General features: G+C 40.5%; 1 protein-coding gene and 2 long non-coding RNA genes across 4 annotated transcripts; all 3 read right to left on the bottom strand.

Annotated features, from left to right (window-relative positions):
- Positions 1 to 4,045: 4,045 nt before the first annotated feature.
- Positions 4,046 to 5,007, bottom strand: LOC108958855. Its single transcript, XR_005549385.1, has 2 exons — positions 4,496 to 5,007; positions 4,046 to 4,335 (listed from the first exon to the last, which is right to left on the bottom strand). It is a non-coding gene; the product is annotated as an uncharacterized LOC108958855 (long non-coding RNA).
- A 6,056-nt stretch (positions 5,008 to 11,063) lies between these two features.
- Positions 11,064 to 14,284, bottom strand: LOC104440401 (TMV resistance protein N). The gene is made up of 4 exons (XM_039309933.1): positions 13,914 to 14,284; positions 13,238 to 13,408; positions 12,977 to 13,170; positions 11,064 to 11,251 (listed from the first exon to the last, which is right to left on the bottom strand). The coding sequence occupies exons 1-4, from the start codon at positions 14,282 to 14,284 to the stop codon at positions 11,064 to 11,066; spliced, it is 924 nt and encodes a 307-aa protein (XP_039165867.1).
- A 1,321-nt stretch (positions 14,285 to 15,605) lies between these two features.
- Positions 15,606 to 18,298, bottom strand: LOC104428762. 2 transcript variants are annotated; one of them, XR_001982924.2, is made up of 4 exons: positions 17,886 to 18,298; positions 17,569 to 17,697; positions 16,721 to 16,827; positions 15,606 to 15,973 (listed from the first exon to the last, which is right to left on the bottom strand). It is a non-coding gene; the product is annotated as an uncharacterized LOC104428762 (long non-coding RNA). The 2 variants fall into 2 exon arrangements; XR_005549384.1 differs by having other exon boundaries at positions 17,569 to 18,208.
- Positions 18,299 to 18,537: the final 239 nt, after the last annotated feature.

Raw genomic sequence — 18,537 nt, 5'->3', positions numbered from 1 at the left:
GCAATTCACTTGTGCAGTTAGGTGAAGAACTAATATAAAATGACCAAGACTTCTTTTGAGCCTGGTAATTTTTTTTCTTTTACTTATGCAGTCAGGCGAAGAACTAATATAAAAAAGACCGAAATTTCTTTTGAGCTTGATAATGTTTTTTTTTTTTTTTTTCACCCGTACGGTTAGATGAAGAACTAATATAAAAAGACCAAGACCTCTTTTGGGCCTGATAATGTTTTTTTTATTGCATTCCCGTTCAAGGACGCCATGCCCTTGCTCATGTCAGGTGACATCGAGATTCTTTATAGATTCGGCCAAATGGGCGAGCTGCCCCGAAACGTCCCCTTTTCCCTCTCTCATTCAAACTCTCTTGGTTCCAGGGCAAGCCAAAGGAAAATGACTGGATCCTCTTGTCAGCCACTTGCCCTTCACAAATAGCGTGAGAGGCATCCTTACTGTGTCTGTTTTGCAATTTGTATTCTGGGTAAAAAGATCTTTCTTTGGGTTCAATTCCTTCTCCATTTTTCTTAGATCCGAGAAATTTCCCAAAAGCAAATAAAATCTCGTACCTACACTTTTTGGCATGTGATTCTTTCTATTAAAATATTTAAATAATGAACTACGCTCTTATCTAATGATTTACCTTTTAAAACAGTTGATAATAATTCACCAAATTTCACCGTGTCAGAGCAAAAGGTCCTGGTCTCTATTTGCCTGTTTTCACTCTTCGGGTTGAAGTCAAAGTCTCACAGTTTCTTTCGTCCCTGCTTTGTCTGTCTTTCTTTGAGTTCTTGTCAATAAAACCAAAGATAGATAAAAGAAACAAAACCGAGGGAGAGCAGAGGATTCGGTGGATAAGAAAAGGATAAGGGGAGGGAACCAAAGGAGAGAAAACAGAGAGGACGGGGGAGAGAGAAAAGAGGAGAGCGTTAGGTGCGTCTGATGTCTAGAAGGAGGGCTAAAAAAAAAGGAAAAACAGGAAACAAAAGAACGGAGAGGGGGAGAGAGACGGCTGGAGTTTTCTTCTTCTTGGTCTATCCATGGTTCCGGGAGTCAGAGAAAACAGAGAGCTAAAAATAGAGGGTGGTAGAGAGAGTAACCGGTGAGCTTTCCTTGCCTTGGGCGTCACTAGTTAGAATTCTTCAAGTTGCTCCAAAAGGCCGGCCGCTCTTTGATCAATTCATTTGCATGAGCCGTTTGTTGTTATTTGGTCCGAGAACTTATCCCAAAATGCATTTGCAACCTAAATTGAGGACATGGAATGATTTGTTGCGTGATTTAATCCGAATTAGAATTATTTGTGTTTGGTTTCGATTCATCATTTCTCATTAGTATGTTTTGGATGTCCTAATAACTTGTTCTGTTGAATAATATTGATTTGATTGCAACCCTCACCCTGTCCGTAAACAATGGGAAACTTCAACAAGGACTTGGTGCAAGTCGCACCTCGTTTGCTGTGCTGTTTGTGCCACTGTCCAGACCGGTTCTTAGCTTGGACGGTGGGCAAACAGCCTTCAGTTGACCGCAATCCGATTTCAGCCGATTGTAAAAAATTCCCTTATTCGTGTCTAATCAACTATTTTGTTTGTAAAGGTCTATGCTAGTGTTATTAGAATTTGGAGAATGCGGGATTTGGTGGAATAATTAGTTTATGGTCTTTATTAGTTAATAATCTATGATGGTTTGACCTGTATGCTTGCCTCTTTCTTGTTAGCTATGTCTACATTTAAGGGTGGTCTGGTTTGGTTCGGATTCATGATGAGGTCATTTGAAGGTTGTTAAGGCTCGGTCCGGGGGTGCTTCAAGGCTTGAAAGCAGGCTGAATACCTACTGATCAGACAGGTCTTCGGTCTGGACAATGGGCCATCAGTCCGTCCTCATTTCACTTGGCCACTCCGAGCCGATCCTCTACTATTCCCTTTTGTGGTGTCATTAGGTTTATAGTTAAACAACGCAACGTTTCATCATTTCCTCATCATTCTTTGGGTCTTTAATCACGTTTATTTGTGTTTGCATTCAGCCTAACCTCTGTTTTGTAGAACATACAAAGAAATAACTTCGAATAAACTAATATGCTACATGACACGGAGCTATCATTTTTCCCCAAAATTCACAGCAGTAAGCACCGTCTTGATGGTAAAGCAGACACATAATTGAAGTTCCCCGACTCAATCTGCTTAAACCCTTTTTCTCTGTATCAAGTACTGCGAAACGCCAAGGTGTTTCTGACTTTTTTAAATACGATCGACTCTTCTGCACACTTATGCCGGTGTGTGCCCCAAGATTAAAAGCACATGGCCTATCCATTTGAACAGCCGAGCATTTGCCATTTATTGACTGAATCTCGTTGCTTATACATTAGAAAAAAAAAATTTAAGTATGTTTCCCTCGCTATATCAGTACGCAAGAAGACTTTCGAAGGAACTACCAGCCGTCGGCAAATCCCGGGTGTCGGGTTTTGACACCGAAAATGGTTTTAAATACCATATCAAATAGTGGGATTTTAAAAAGAAGGGTATCAATTTTTCTGATTCAAATTGACCGTATACCTACACATGATTTTTAATATGAAGAAAATATGTCAAGTACATTATTTTAATTGAGGCATTTGTGTACAAAGCACGATGTCCTTGGCCGGAATTGAATATGCATGGAATCGCTGTTGGAATCCGTCGCGAGCTTTTATAGATTCAATCAACGCTATTTATTTTTCATTAAATTTATATGAAACTTATTATTACCATACTTTATACATCTATATTATCATATAGGTAAATCCTAAACCAAATTGAAGATAAGTAGGATTCAATTTGAAATTAAGTTAAATTAATTACGTTAAATAGTCATTCCTATGGCCCATTACAAAATTTTAGATATACGACTCTTCACTATCTATCAGTTTAGTTACCTTGAAATTGTCATTGTCGATCACGCCCATACTCAGATTCCTCTATGCTCTGGGCATACAAACGAGACATAATGGTGTGTCGAAGAGGTACTAATTAACCAACTTGGATCTCGAGCGCCCTCATCATTGACCCAAATCCATGGCCGGAGGTGTGCGATCACAAGAGCTGTATGTCCACAGTTGGTGCACTCGGGAGTTCCACCCGGACCTCGTCGTTAAGGAAACCATATCGAACTTGACAACTGAGGCAACTTTTGAGTCCAAGTCAGCATCGATGATTGGGTCATTGAAGACGAGTACAGGTATCTCAATCATTTTTATAGTTGGAAAGCAGTTCGCTCCAGGTATCTGGAGCTAAACTAAGATACAACATGGCATGGAGCAACTGTTTGTTGCCGAAATTCACAGCGATAAGATCTATATTGACGGCCAAGCAAACACATGGTTGAAGTTGTCAACACTTGAGAAGAATTTCCGAAACGAATGGTCTCATTCATTACATAAGTTCGCCAAACTCAATCTGCTGAGACCTTTTATTCTCTATCAAGTACTGCAAAACGCTGAGGTGCTTCTAACTTTTTACATACAGCCCGGCTCTTCCGTACACTATTGCCGGGGAGCGCTCCAAGACTAAAAGCAGATGACTTCTCCATTTGAACATCCACATACATTTGCCTTCTATTGATGGAATCTTGTTGCTTTTATATTGAAAACAGATTATGTTTGTTGTCCTCATCGTACCCCTATGCGACAGAGTTCCAAAGGAACTATCAGCCTTGGCAAACTGAGTAGCTTTAAGCAGATTGCACATGTTTTTCCATTAAAATCACACAGACAATCTGTGGCATACATTAAAAGACGAAACTGCAAATAGATGAATTGCAAGAGGAGATATAACTAAAGTGAGTATATATGTATTGGATTGTAGTACGAGTTATCACTGGAAATGAGTTGGCTGAAGTTACATATCATACTTCTTAGGTGGTGTAGTTTTCCCGTGATAAAGAAAAATCACCATGAAGTTCATTTTCATTTTCTGCTCTTTTCTTCAGCAAATCTACTTTGATAGCTAAGTAAATCATACATAAGAATAGAATATTTTTGCTTTCTACAATAAAGATTATACCCCAATTTGAATTCCCAAAGGACATTTCGAATTACGCTCCATATCATTTATATTCCCAAAAGTAAGAACAAGATGAAGCAAATAGCACTAAGAGAAAGCAATATTATTCTCTCACACAACCTCTTGACTTGCGCTGTACATGGTATCATATTTTGAACAATGACTACTTGCATGGCTTGATGTTTTTGAACAAAGCTTAAAAGGACAAATTGATAAAACCATCACACCCTAGCTCTACAAACATAGGGAAAATGGCACGATCGTCCTCCTATCCAAAGGACGCAGTCTCATATGCATAACCAACATTAACCTATCATAAAAAATATACCCATTAATGTCTCATAAAAAAAAAGCTGGTTACATGACTAGAGTTCTAAAATCCACCAATAGAAATATATATATCCAGTGACCGACAAACTAAACCGAAAAAGTACATTATAAATTATACACACAATTATCTCAAGTTATACCCAAAATCCAAATTCCTAAGAATCCTCCACTGATGTAGCTTTCCTCCTATAAGTCGGAAGCTGAAAAAGAATTGAGATGAACGGTATAAGCATACCACCTCTCAATAAATAGTGCACATCTCTTCTCAACAAATCAAGCATCAGCAATGCACATTATAAACAGTAACAGAAACACAACCAAATCTAGTATATAATATATGTAAAAGTCCAAATATGAGTTACATCATTTCAACAACATTTTCAACATATTAGAAACACTCACTCAATCAACAATATTTAAACAAACATCAATGGTTTAGTCCATTGATTACTCTAGTACTTCATATCAACCTATAGCCATGTTTAATGCCCCATGAAAAGGCTTACCAAGATTCCCTCCTAGGTGTAGGTCTGCACTAATGTTAGCCAGTGGCTTTGGCCATTCAAGACGTCCTGAGAATATGTATGCTTACTCACAACCCTTCAATGATTTCAGATCATAGTGACAAGAGGATAAATCCATCAACATAATCCCGTCAAAAATAAAACCATTTCAAAACTCATTTAATAAATTATATTCACAATTCCATACAACCCTTCGCAATTCCATCCACAAGAAGAATACATTCACAAAAAATTTCTCAAATCATTTTGTAAATAATCAATCCTCCAACTATTTCAGGAGATATCTTACTTTGCTATTTCAAATAACCAAATAAGGAAATATACATACGTGCATGCGTGCGTGTGTAACCACATAAGGAAATATGTGTGTGTGTAATCAGCCCTCCAACTATTTCAGGAGATATCTTACTTTGCTATTTCAAATAACCAAATAATGTGCGTGCGTGCGTGCGTACGGGCGGGTGAGCAGGCGGGCGGGAGTGCGTGCGTGCGTGCATGCCGCGTGCGTCGTGCGTGCGTGCGTGCATCGTGCGCGTCGCGTGCGTGCGTGTACACACATATATATATATATATATATATCATAGTGTGCAATCTCTCATTCATAACTTATATAGCATATCTAATTCCGGTGATTTTCAAGCCATGAGTTAACATATCATAGAAGAGCTAAGCACCAGTCCTCACTTACATATCACTAACCTCAACTAAGATTCTACTAGGCGACGCTAATTTTTGAAGTCAAAATGTCCAGTATAAGTCGACAAAAAGGCCGCACAAGCATCATACTTGCAACAGGAAACAGAGCAGCAATCTCATCTTACATTGTGAATTTTGGCATGTCATACATCTCTACTGAACTCCATTCTAAGTGAGTTTACAGTCAAAAGAGAGCTTATTCAAAGTACTAAAAGACCCAACAAATCCTTAGAACCAAAATTTGGTCGACAACTGATGAAATCCGGGACGAAACCCTGCTGGTTGCAGTCACTCTAAATTAGTTTTCGAGAACTTCGAAGAACCAATATCTCTCAAACGGCAATCCATAAAATCTCATGATTCCAAGACCAACCTAAAGTTTCGAAACGACATCATGTCACGGCTCAACAATCTCAAGAATCAACTTAGCAACCCTAAAACCCAAACCGATCCGAAATTACAACTGAACAGAGCACATCTCTTTGATTTGAAGGTATCGAATTCTTACTGAGTGCTTCAAAATGGTATCGATCTAGCTTGTCCTGGCCTCCGAACCGAATCGCGCCAGAAGCCCCTTCCGCTCGTTCTCAGATTCCACACTCTTTCTTCTGTTCCCTCTTTGCTTTGCCGACTCGCTCCCTCCCTCTCTTTTTGCTACTCTTGACTTTTCATATGGACCAGCTCTTGGGCAATTCCAAGCAGTCGTACAACGTGTATTTGGTACCTTTTGCAATGATGCACAATCACGGACCTTCAACGAACATAGCTTCTCCAGCTTCAAAGCATCAGGGAGGGGCCTTTCTATGGAACTGCAATCTCCAGTTGAAGACGGTTCAAGTTCGATCTCAATTAATTGTGGGCACTTCGTCACAAACAAATTTTGATGCTCCTTTAAGCTCGAAACATTGGATATCCTCACAAGCCCCTCCCATTCGAACACTTGCAGTGACTGGAGATTCTTTAGCTGTCCAATCACATTGTCGAACTCGATCTCTCCAAACCCACAGTCGTAGAGCAGTACGTGACACAAATTGTCCAGGTTGGAGAACATTGACCATTCTATTGGGATCTTCACACCTTGTAAGTTCAACAATTTCAAACTGGACGGAAACCCAGTTAGAAGCCGTAGGTTGGCACAGGTTATTTCTAACTTCCAGAGCTGAGAAAGGGATCTCAAGTCAGTTGGATGCATGGTGGGATCGCAAAAATCCACGTTAAACGACTGCAATTTATGAAGCCTTCCGAGATAACTTAGGTTCGGATGTAGAATTCGTCCTCGTTCAAATATGGACGATTGTTTAGTTGTTCTCACACAAGCATACGTGCAATCACTTATTATTAGATGATTTAAACTAGTGAGGTTCGAGAGGTCGGGTACTGCCAGAAACGATGGAGACTTTATCTTTAGGTCTGTTAAACTTGTGGGGAGGTCTGGTAGTAATTGAAGCCTATCACAAAAACTTAAATCAAGTTCTCTGAGGTTAAAGAGCCGATTAATTGTCATCAGCAATCTACTAACCTTCGTGTTGTGCAAGTTCAGAATCTCCAATCGAGATAGTCCTGTGATTTCACTAGGATTTTTGCCCTGGAGAATGTCACAATCGTGGGCTGTTAGCTCCTCAAGATTCTCCAAAGTCCCTATACTCTCCAGTAGCTCTCTTATCTTACTTTCCTGCAAAATCATGAGCTGCAACTATCCACCAATAGAATGGGGTAATTCTTCGATAGGTGTAGAAGATAAATCCAATTCGAGTAGCGATTCTAGTCCTCTAATGGAATCTGGTAATGCACTTACACTAGTATAATCTAAATTCAAATAAAGGAGCGATGTCAACTTTCCAATGGAATCTAAAAGCTCTACAAGGTTGCAACACCCACTTAGAGACAGATGCTTCAAAACTTGTAGCCCTTCTATTGAGGGCAGAAGTTTTCTAATGCCATCCTGATTTTCCACCTTCAGCATCGACAAGGATTTCAGACCATCAATTGCATATGGTAATAGAGAAATGGGTGGAATTCTCTGTAGTGGACAATCCGTCCCATTGAATTCCAAATATTTCAGGTGGCCTAATTGATTAATAGAGCTATCAATTTCTTCTAATCTTGTACAATTTTTTAGAACCAGTCTTTTCAAACTCAGGCACTTGGAGAAGTTGGGTGTCCTCTTTAAATAATTGTAGCTTGCTAGATATATGACTTCCAGGTTATCATTTACCTATAAAACAACCAATTATTAAGGAAAATAATGGCATAGGCAAAGGTCAACTCAATGTAACAAATGCATACACACATAAATGAAAAATAATACATTATATGAAATTGTACCATGCATGCTCCCCATCCATTCTAGTCTTCCATAATATCACTCTCTGAAAGCTTGAGAACATCCAATTTCTTGAGACATAAACCAGTGGAATGTAGTTCTGAAGGGCAATGATGCCAACGGAGCCATGTTAGATTAGAGAGAAGATTTTTGAAGTCTCCTACAAAGTTTCCTCCATCCAATTCAAGGACCCTTCAACTTGGTAGCCTGGAAAATTTGCCACTCGTAAAATTATGCCCGTCATCAAGTCTTGTGAGCTTGAGTGCTACAATGTTTTTTGTTCCCTAATATTTTCAGAGCAACACGTTAGCAACATCTAGAACCATTCAAAGTAAGTGCTGAATATCAAAATAGGGAGCATGTATCTACATTCAACTAATAGTAAACACGAGTGAACTAGCAAAAAAATGGGGCACATAGATAATATCTTATACAAAATGGGGCAATTTCCCTAAATCATTATCTCTCCCCTTTAGATGGGAGTCGTAATGGTAAAAATTAGTTCTTTTGGAATGTTGTTCATTTCTCTCAAATTATGCAAAATCATCAATGTCCCGTGTACAAAAATGGGCGAACATTTTGGATGAAAATGAACTCTAAATACACATAATTGCATGTTCAGTTTTTCTAGGCATACCAGGTTATTCTAAACCACATTTGAGGCAGTCTTTGGACACCACACGACTGGCGCACGATTGCCGCACGATCGCCGCACGACCGTCGCACGATTGCTGCACGACTGCCACACGACCGTTGCTGCAGAATTGTCGTCCATAGCCCACCGACCGCAGGAGGGGGCGGTGGCTAGTGAGTTGTGGGTGGTGGTCCTACCGTAGCAGTCAGCAGCGATGGTCGGCGGTTGTGTGGCAACAAGCGGCGGTCGTGCGGTAATTGGCGACGACAGGATGCTAGTGGACGGTGGCAGTCGTCGGCCGGTGGGCTACGGGCGGCGGCAACCATCACCGGCGGTCGTGCGGTGATCTTGGTGATTAAGTGGGATGATATTGTCATCTTGGTAGTCAATTTGGGGAGCTAAGGAATGGGTGTTCCTAGTTGTGACAATAATTCTGCTTCCTGGCCCAAACCAACTATACTCACCAGGAAGCTTCATGAGCTGATCCTTCTTGTCCATATCATTAACACTAAGGATGAATTTCTTATCATGGAGTCTTTCTTCGATCATGTCCCTCCCTTCATACGCATCAATAACTTTTGAATGTTGAATACCAAGGATGTCACGTGACAATTTCTTTCGCAAACTTAAAATGTCATTTTCACGGATATCTAAAAAGCTGCAACTTTGGAATTGGGAAGAGATACGTTCAAAGATAGCCTTAGCAAGAGTTGTTTTCCCAATACCCCATACCGTGAGTCACCACAAATCGTACATCAATCGTGCCTAGGCCTAACAACTTCATAACGGCTTCCATCTTATTGTGAATTCCCACCAAATCATCACACCAGTTTCTTTGCATAGGTGTCAACTTACTGAAAACTTCTTCCAGAGCAAGGGCTATAAGTTTATCTCGGCTGCCATATAAATAATGTAACGGTCTCAGTTTGAGAAACCACAAACATGCGCAGAAGCATAAATATGTGAAACCAAAAACTTTGATTGTTAAAATCAAGCATAGATGAGCAGTTCATTTCAAATTCAATCCTACCCAAACTGAGAAGATTGATCTCAGTTACAGATAACAATATTCGGAATTTGATGTGGGGTGCAGTTTTGAAGAGTTTTCAGATGGTCAAATCAGCGAAGGTTCTAACGTGCGATTTGGCCACCAAAACTAGATCCACAGCCAAGCGCGCGAACCAGGCAATTTTTTTTGGCTCGTGCCACCCTTCTAGCATGACAAAGGGTGAAAAAAAGACCAAATGACACACTAAGTAGGGTGAAAACAGACCAAATGACCATATTTTTTCATCTATATTTTGAGTTTTCATGATTAAGAAATGAAAGTATAGAAATTGTTAATTACCGGTGATCTTTTAAGTTCAATCCCTTGATTCCAGCGACCTCTTTTAGGGCCTCCTCCCACTGCTTGGCCACAATTTTGCCAGACTGTTTCTCATGATTTTCTAACGCCTTACCGTGTGATCCAGTTCTGAGCTTAAGATCTGATGCATCCACCTCATAGAAGATGGGCAAGATCACTTTCTCACCTCTCTTCCTATGCTCCACCATGTGTGCAAGCTCACGAAGACACCATTTGTTAGAAGCATAGTTTTTAGAGAAGATCGGTATGTAGATTTTTGAATTAGAGATTGCCCTTAAAAGCTCACCTCCAATCTCTTCTCCTACATGGAGCTCTTCGTTATCTTTGAAGACGCGTATCCCAGCCCGAATCATGGTCTCATAAGAGAGTCGGTGATGGTTGAGCGAGAATCGGGCCCTCTAAAGCTCAAGAACACCTCGTAATCCCTCCTTGACGACGATGATGATTCACCACCAAGGGGGAGAGACTTTCCTTCAAGACGTTCCATTCCTACGATCTTTTGCTGCGGAAGTGATATCAAGCTATTTTGCTCGTTCGAAATTGCAGAGACCGAGGTGAGGGCCATGAGCGAAGGCGAGAGACGGCTAGAGAAAGAGCAAAGATCGAGGTGAGGGCCGCCACTCTGTGATGCTACAATGGTTGGCGGTCGTGCGGGGGTCGTGCGGCGGCTGTGCGACGATCGTGCGGTGGTCGTGCGACGATCGTGCGGTGGTCGTGCGACGATCGTGCGGCGGTCATGCATCAGCGGTTGGCAGTCGTGGAAGTTGCGTAAGGGTAGTGAAGAACTAATATAAAAAAAATTGTCGGATGTAGAATTCGTCCTCGTTCAAATATGGACAATTGTTTAGTTGTTCTCACACAAGCATACGTGCAATCACTTATTATTAGATGATTTAAACTAGTGAGGTTCGAGAGGTCGGGTACTGCCAGCAACGATGGAGACTTTATCTTTAGGTCTGTTAAACTTGTGGGGAGGTCTGGTAGTAATTGAAGCCTATCACAAAAACTTAAATCAAGTTCTCTGAGGTTAAAGAGCCGATTAATTGTCATCGGCAATCTACTAACCTTCGTGTTGTGCAAGTTCAGAATCTCCAATCGAGATAGTCCTGTGATTTCACTAGGATTTTTGCCCTCGAGAATGTCACAATCGTGGGCTGTTAGCTCCTCAAGATTCTCCAAAGTCCCTATACTCTCCAAAGAGCTCTCTTATCTTACTTTCCTGCAAAATCATGAGCTGCAACTGTCCACCAATAGAATGGGGTAATTCTTCGATAGGTGTAGAAGATAAATCCAATTCGAGTAGCGATTCTAGTCCTCCAATGGAATCTGGTAATGCACTTACACTAGTATAATCTAAATTCAAATAAAGGAGTGATGTCAACTTTCCAATGGAATCTAAAAGCTCTACAAGGTTGCAACACCCACTTAGAGACAGATGCTTCAAAACTTGTAGCCCTTCTATTGAGGGCAGAAGTTTTCTAATGCCATCCTGATTTTCCACCTTTAGCATCGACAAGGATTTCAGACCATCAATTGCGTATGGTAATAGAGAAACGGGTGGAATTCTCTGTAGTGGACAATCCGTCCCATTAAATTCCAAATACTTCAAGTGGCCTAACTGATTAATAGAGCTATCAATTTCTTCCAATTTTGTACAATTTTTGAGAACCGGTCTTTTCAAATTCAGGCACTTGGTTAAGTTGGGTGTCCTCTTTAAATAATTGCAGCTTGCTAGATATATGACTTTCATGTTATCATTTACCTATAAAACAACAAATTATTAAGGAAAATAATGGCATAGGCAAAGGTCAACTCAATGTAACAAATGCATACACACATAAACGAAAAATAATGCATTATATGAAATTGTACAACACATGCTCCCCATCCAATCGAGTCTTCCATAATATCACTCTCTGAAAGCTTGAGAACAACCTATTTCTTTAGACATAAACCGGTGGCATGTAGTTCTGAAGGGCAATGACGCCAACAGAGCCATGTTAGATTAGAGAGAAGATTTTTGAAGTCTCCTACAAAGTTTCCTCCATCCAATTCAAGGACCCTTCAACTTGGTAGCCTGGAAAATTTGCCACTCGTAAAATTATGCCCGTCATCAAGTCTTGTGAGTTTGAGTGCTGCAGTGTTTTTTGTTCCCTAATATTTTCAGAGCAACATGTTAGCAACATGATCGAACCATTCAAAGTAAGTGCTGAATATCAAAATAGGGAGCATGTATCTACATTCAACTAATAGTAAACACGAGTGAACTAGCAAAAAAATGGGGCACATAGATAATATCTTATACAAAATGGGGCAATTTCCCTAAATCATTATCTCTCCCCTTTAGATGGGAGTCATAATGGTAAAAATTAGTTCTTTTGGAATGTTGTTCATTTCTCTCAAATTGTGCAAAATCATCAATGTCCTGTATACAAAAATGGGCGAACATTTTGGATGAAAATGAACTCTAAATACACATAATTGCATGTTCAGTTTTTCTAGGCATACCGGGTTATTCTAAACCACATTTGAGGCAGTCTTCGGACACCATACAACCATCGCATGATCGCCGCACGACCACCGCACGACCGTCGCACGATTGCTGCACGACCGCCGCACGACCGCCGATTGCCGCTGCACAACCGCCACACGATCATCGCACGACCGTTGCACGACCACCGCACGACCGCCACGCGATTGCCGCATAACCGCTGCACGATCGCCGCATGACCGCTGCCGTAGGATTGTCGCCCACAGCCCACCGACCGTGGGAGGGGGCGGTGGCTAGTGAGCTGTGGGTGGCGGTCCTACGGTAGCGGTCAACAGCGTTGGTCGGCGGTTGTGCGGCAACAAACGGCGGTCGTGCGGCAATTGGCGACGACAGGATGCTAGTGGACGGTGGTAGTGGTCGGCCGGTGGGCTACGGGCGGCGGCAACCATCACCGGCGGTCGTGCGGTGATCTTGGTGATTAAGTGGGATGATATTGTCATCTTGGTAGTCAGTTTGGGGAGCTAAGGAATGGGTGTTCCTAGTTGTGACAATAATTTTGCTTCCTGGCCCAAACCAACTATACTTACCAACAAGCTTCATGAGCTGATCCTTCTTGTCCATATCATTAAGAATAAGGATGACTTTCTTATCATGGAGTCTTTCTTCGATCATGTCCCTCCCCTCATACACATCAATAACTTTTGAATGTTGAATACCAAGGATGTCACGTGACAATTTCTTTCGCAAATTTAAAATGTCATTTTCACGGATATCTAAAAAGCTGCAACTTTGGAATTGGGAAGAGATATGTTCAAAGATAGCCTTAGCAAGAGTTGTTTTCCCAATACCCCATACCGTGAGTCACCACAAATCGTACATCAATCGTGCCTAGGCCTAACAACTTGATAATGGCTTCCATCTTATTGTGAATTCCCACCAAATCATCACACCAGTTTCTCTGCATAGGTGTCAACTTACTGAAAACTTCTTCCAGAGCAAGGGCTATAAGTTTATCTCGGCTGCCATATAAATAATGTAACGGTCTCAGTTTGAGAAACCACAAACATGCGCATAAGTATAAATATGTGAAACCAAAAACTTTGATTGTTAAAATCAAGCATAGATGAGCAGTTCATTTCAAATTCAATCCTACCCAAACAGGGCAAAAGTCGAGAAGATTGATCTCGATTAAATTCAATCCTACCCAAACTGAGATAACAATATTCGGAATTTGATGTGGGGTGCTGTTTTGAAGAGTTTTCAGATGGTCAAATAAGCGAAGGTTCTAACGTGCGATTTGGCCACCAAAACTAGCTCCACAGCCAAGCGCGTGAACCAGACAATTTTTTTTTTGGCTCGTGCCACCCTTCTAGCATGACAAAGGGTGAAAAAAAGACCAAATGGCACATTAAGTAGGGTGAAAACAGACCAAATGACCATATTTTTTCATCTATATATTGAGTTTTCATGATTAAGAAACAATGATCTAAAATAAGAAATGAAAGTATAGAAATTGTTAATTACCGGTGATCTTTTAAGTTCAATCCCTTAATTCCAGCGACCTCTTTTAGGGCCTCCTCCCACTGCTTGGCCACAATTTTGCCAGACTGTTTCTCATGATTTTCTAAGGCCTTACCGTGTGATCCAGTTCTGAGCTTAAGATCTGATGCATCCACCTCATAGAAGATGGGCAAGATCACTTTCTCACCTCTCTTCCTATGCTCCACCATGTGTGCGAGCTCACGAAGACACCATTTGCTAGAAGCATAGTTTTTAGAGAAGATCGGTATGTAGATTTTTGAATTAGAGATTGCCCTTAGAAGCTCACCTCCAATCTCTTCTCCTACATGGAGCTCTTCGTTATCTTTGAAGACGCGTATCCCAGCCCGAATCATGGTCTCATAAGAGAGTCGGTGATGGTTGAGCGAGAATCGGGCCCTCTAAAGCTCAAGAACACCTCGTAATCCCTCCTTGACGACGATGATGATTCACCACCAAGGGGGAGAGACTTTCCTTGACGACGATGATGATTCACCACCAAGGGGGAGAGACTTTCCTTCAAGACGTTCCATTCCTACGATCTTTTGTTGCGGAAGTGATATCAAACTATTTTGCTCGTTCGAAATTGCAGAGACCGAGGTGAGGGCCATGAGCGAAGGCGAGAGACGGCCAGAGAAAGAGCAAAGACCGAGGTGAGGGCCACCACTCTGTGATGCTGCAATGGTTGGCGGTCGTGCGGCGGTCGTGCGGGGGTCGTGCGGCGGTCGTGTGACGATCATGCGGTGGTCGTGCGATGATCGTGCGGCGGTCATGCGGCAGCGGTCGGCAGTCGTGGAAGTTGCGTAAGGGTAAGTGAAGAACTAATATAAAAAGACCAAGACGAATTTTTTTCTCTCTCTCTCTGTTTTTTTTTTTTTTTTTTTTTTGCATCTTAGTTTGTCATTCCATCATCTCGATGACCTGCTCTCACGTATCTTCAACCCTGCACGAAATGCTTTAAGAAAGGTTCTCGCTATTGCTGAAAGAAGATGAAAAACCCTATGAGCATATGGTCTTGCAGCCAAAATAATTGGAAAACACCGTTAGTTGCATAAATTGTTCGGTCGGATCCCCATATTCCATGGCACTAGTTCATATTTCTGGTACATCTATCAAATCTTCACAGGAACGATTCTATGGTTACTGGATATCATGTAAAAGGAATGAGGACAAAAGGCGATTCATTACAATGACCTATTTTGAATGCAGATATCGAATCCAGAGCGTGTTCAATGCACTTTACCAAATGAAAGGACCTCATAAGAGCTTGCATAACAGCTATAAAGCTGTACTTATAAGATTAGTGCACCATCCTAGACATTAATCTCATCTTCATTAATTATATACAATGCATATTGCTGGTCAGTGACCTGCCTAGACTAATAGGCAATTATAAACCTTGCGTTCAGAATAATAACTGAATATAATATTCTTAGAAGAGACCTTTGAATAAGATGGAAAACCCAAGTTGAACTACTTTTTCTTGATATTATTATCCTTGTAAAGAATCAAAATTAACGGACTCTATTACATTTTGGGAATCCGTCCGTCCAACTGAAGTTCTCTTGATTTTGTATGCAAGGCCGGCTTCACGGATATAGAAGAGTAATCCTGTTTCATACTCATGCAGGTATCATAGCAGTCAGCATAAAGCATGATCCCACATAACATGAACAGTTACTGAAATTGCACAATCTGTACTAGTTCGATCATCAAACACTTATGTAACAGAATGTTACAAAGTAGTTCTTTCTGAAGTTAACGAGCACTTGATTCTCCAACTGAGCCAGACATGTACATAAATTAACAGAAAGTTCCTGCAAGCAATATAATCTATGAAAAATAGTATATCAGATTCAAACCACAAACTCAACCTTGTTTTGTTCACTTTTCATCAAAACGTTCGTCGTCATCTTCTCCATCTTCATCAACTTCTTCACTTTCATCCCCTTCCTCATCATAATATCCTTCTTCTACATCTTCAGCATAGTTGTTGCTGTCATCCTCTTATCATCATCTTCATCTTACGTGTCCACCTGATTTGCCTACAAAGGTCAAGCACAAAAAGTAAGTCTATATCATCTAATTTAGACTTGAGAGAGATTAACGAAGCTACAAGATTGCAGATACATGATAATGGCTAGCACTGACAGACAAAGAGAAGCGGCAATAGCCAAATATGTGCATCACTATCACACTTTCATTGTGGTTCAACAGCTCAACCAGATAAAACAATGACAAGAATCTGAGTTTCGAGCATAACATACAGATGGAATTGAAAATGAGGGCATTAAATATATAACGCCTAACTGCTTATTAGTAAAATGAAGCAAGTGCATGTACTGGAACTTCCTCTCTCAATATAGAGGCCCTCTGCATTAGAATGTCTCTCTGTGTTCACTGTTTGAACTACTCGCACTCTCCAATCTGCAACCTTGAAAGCCATTGGCAGGGCAGAGAGAAAATGAACGTTGATATTATTATTGAGAAAATTTTAATGCTTGTGAATTCTTTTCGCCAAAGCTATGATCTACTCTCGTTGAATGAATATGTCAAGACCATGCAGGAACACTGACCAGCCGCTCCATTGTTTGCAACTGAACATATGCAGTGATCTGCATCGACTATAGGAATTAAATAGAGAAAAAATGGTAATGGTTAATTGATGAACGTGTCATCTGAGTAAATTCCTCCTTTACAAACTTCTCTGAAACAATTCCAATTACTGGTCAACCACAACAAATAAGTACGTAATTCGTTCTAATGTGACATAGTAGAAAAGCATTAATCACCTGATTAAATCCGTCACATGGCATAGTTTCCCATTGTTTGAATTTCTTCAGGTTCGATGTCTTCCAGTACATCAGAATACTGCAGTTTTCACTCCTGTCCAACCACCCTGATGCAGACAAGTAGAAACGTCAAAAGGGTTTTTCTCGCTAAATTCAACCACTAAAAGGAGTTCATCTATCTTCATTGATTTTGAGGGATTTTATGAGAGAACAACCGTGGTTATACTCTGAATCCCTATGCTGTTAGACATTTACTAGGTCAAAAGCTTTTGAAATAACAAAGTTTTTTTAGTTTTTTTTTTGGTCAGTAACAAAGTTTTTTTAGTTGACCGAATGGATTTTGATGAAGAAATTCAATGCTCCACTAGAATCTACCATGCCAGATTACTAATAGTCATGTTTCAGTTGATAAGAGATTTGGTCATTGAGATCCAGCCGAGTCAATTTAAACTATCATGTGAAGATAGAAGGTAAGACCGAAGTGAAAAAATGCTTGAACTTCATGTGTGAGTACTTGGATCGTAGATAATGGCATGAAAGCTACTCAAATCCACTTAACTATGTTTTCATAATGTGCCCTTCAACCTTAGATTCAATTTAAAGGGTCAGAAAAGGTATAGGCTTAGCCTAGTGGTCCATTGTAGCTTTAAACTTGTGCTTGTCTTGAAGGGAATACTTAACAAGCTACATTAAACGCAGCAAAACCAGCCTGAACATTTTAAATACAGGATTAGCATCTATTTATTTCCCAAGGTTATGCATTACTGTATTGAAGTCGCAGCAATAAAAACTTACATATCCTACTTTCCATTTGCAAAACGAAAAATAATGAAGGAAAGTCGTTATACCGAACTTTGATTGCCTTGGTGACTTCATCACAGACGTTCCTTCTCACAGTTGCAGGGTGTAGAAAGAACTCCTTGTCTGAACCCAGAACCTTCACTTTGATTGCCTTGATGACTTTATCATAATGACGGCTGTTGACAGTGGAAAGGAAGACGAAACTATAAATCATTGGAATATGATAGCCAAGAATTGAAAAGATATGCAATTTCTGAAAGTTATTCCTTTAGTTTGATCGTGGGAGGGAAGATAAGCCTAAAATTTCAGTAGAACATGATGAATTAGGAAAGTTCTGATCTTATGAATCTAATTAGACACTCACACTGGAGTCTCGAAACACAGAGTACATGCAGGATTTACAGCTACAGTTGATTTTGCCACACGTCCCAGAACAGTGCTGACAGACAGTAGTCCTGATAAAAAAATTTAAAGAATAGTACTTTCTAATGAGATATATCCACTCCATTAAAGATCCTACACCTAACTGCTTCAGCAACCAAACATGTAAAACCATGATTTGGAAATACCCAAAGAAAAATCTTTTCCATTATGAAATTCACTATTCAGGGAAATCACCACAATGGAATGAAACTGCAGGCCATCCATATATCATAGTCAAACTTCTCAAAGCAACCCAAAAAGTTTTGTGGTCAAATGTCATGCGCTGAAATACCTGCATCGTCACAACCTGGAAAATGGAGCACAACAAAAGGTTATGCAAACCTACCTTGCAACTTAAAACTGCTATAATTTCGAGATCAGGTTTTGCTGGCTCTGCTGACATGGTTACTTTAACATTCTTGACCCTAGGAAGATTAACCGCCACCTCACTCACCTGCTGCTCAAACTTTCAAGCAGTACTTATGTTGTTAAACTACTTTAGGTTCAGAAACCTGATATATCAGGCAAAGACTCTTGTGAAACCATAATGAAGCAGAAAAAATTTGCCTAGATTAGCTCCTTGGATACTTGGA

This window comes from Eucalyptus grandis, chromosome 3 (assembly GCF_016545825.1).
Source record: "Eucalyptus grandis isolate ANBG69807.140 chromosome 3, ASM1654582v1, whole genome shotgun sequence".
Taxonomy (NCBI): Eukaryota; Viridiplantae; Streptophyta; class Magnoliopsida; order Myrtales; family Myrtaceae; genus Eucalyptus; species Eucalyptus grandis.
The sequence above is the reverse complement of the archived record's forward strand: the minus strand, read 5'-3'. Positions and strand labels throughout refer to the sequence as shown.

Excerpts from the sequence above, each read along its gene's own strand:
- LOC104440401 (XM_039309933.1), bottom strand. The coding sequence starts at position 14,284 with ATGATTCGGGCTGGGATACGCGTCTTCAAAGATAACGAAGAGCTCCAT. Across the intron at positions 13,171-13,237 it reads GTGGTGACTCACGGTATGGG|CTTTTTAGATATCCGTGAAA; the intron begins GTATTGGGAAAA and ends CCAAAGTTGCAG. Across the intron at positions 11,252-12,976 it reads TCAGCTCATGAAGCTTGTTG|ATTATACTAGTGTAAGTGCA; the intron begins GTAAGTATAGTT and ends ATTTGAATTTAG.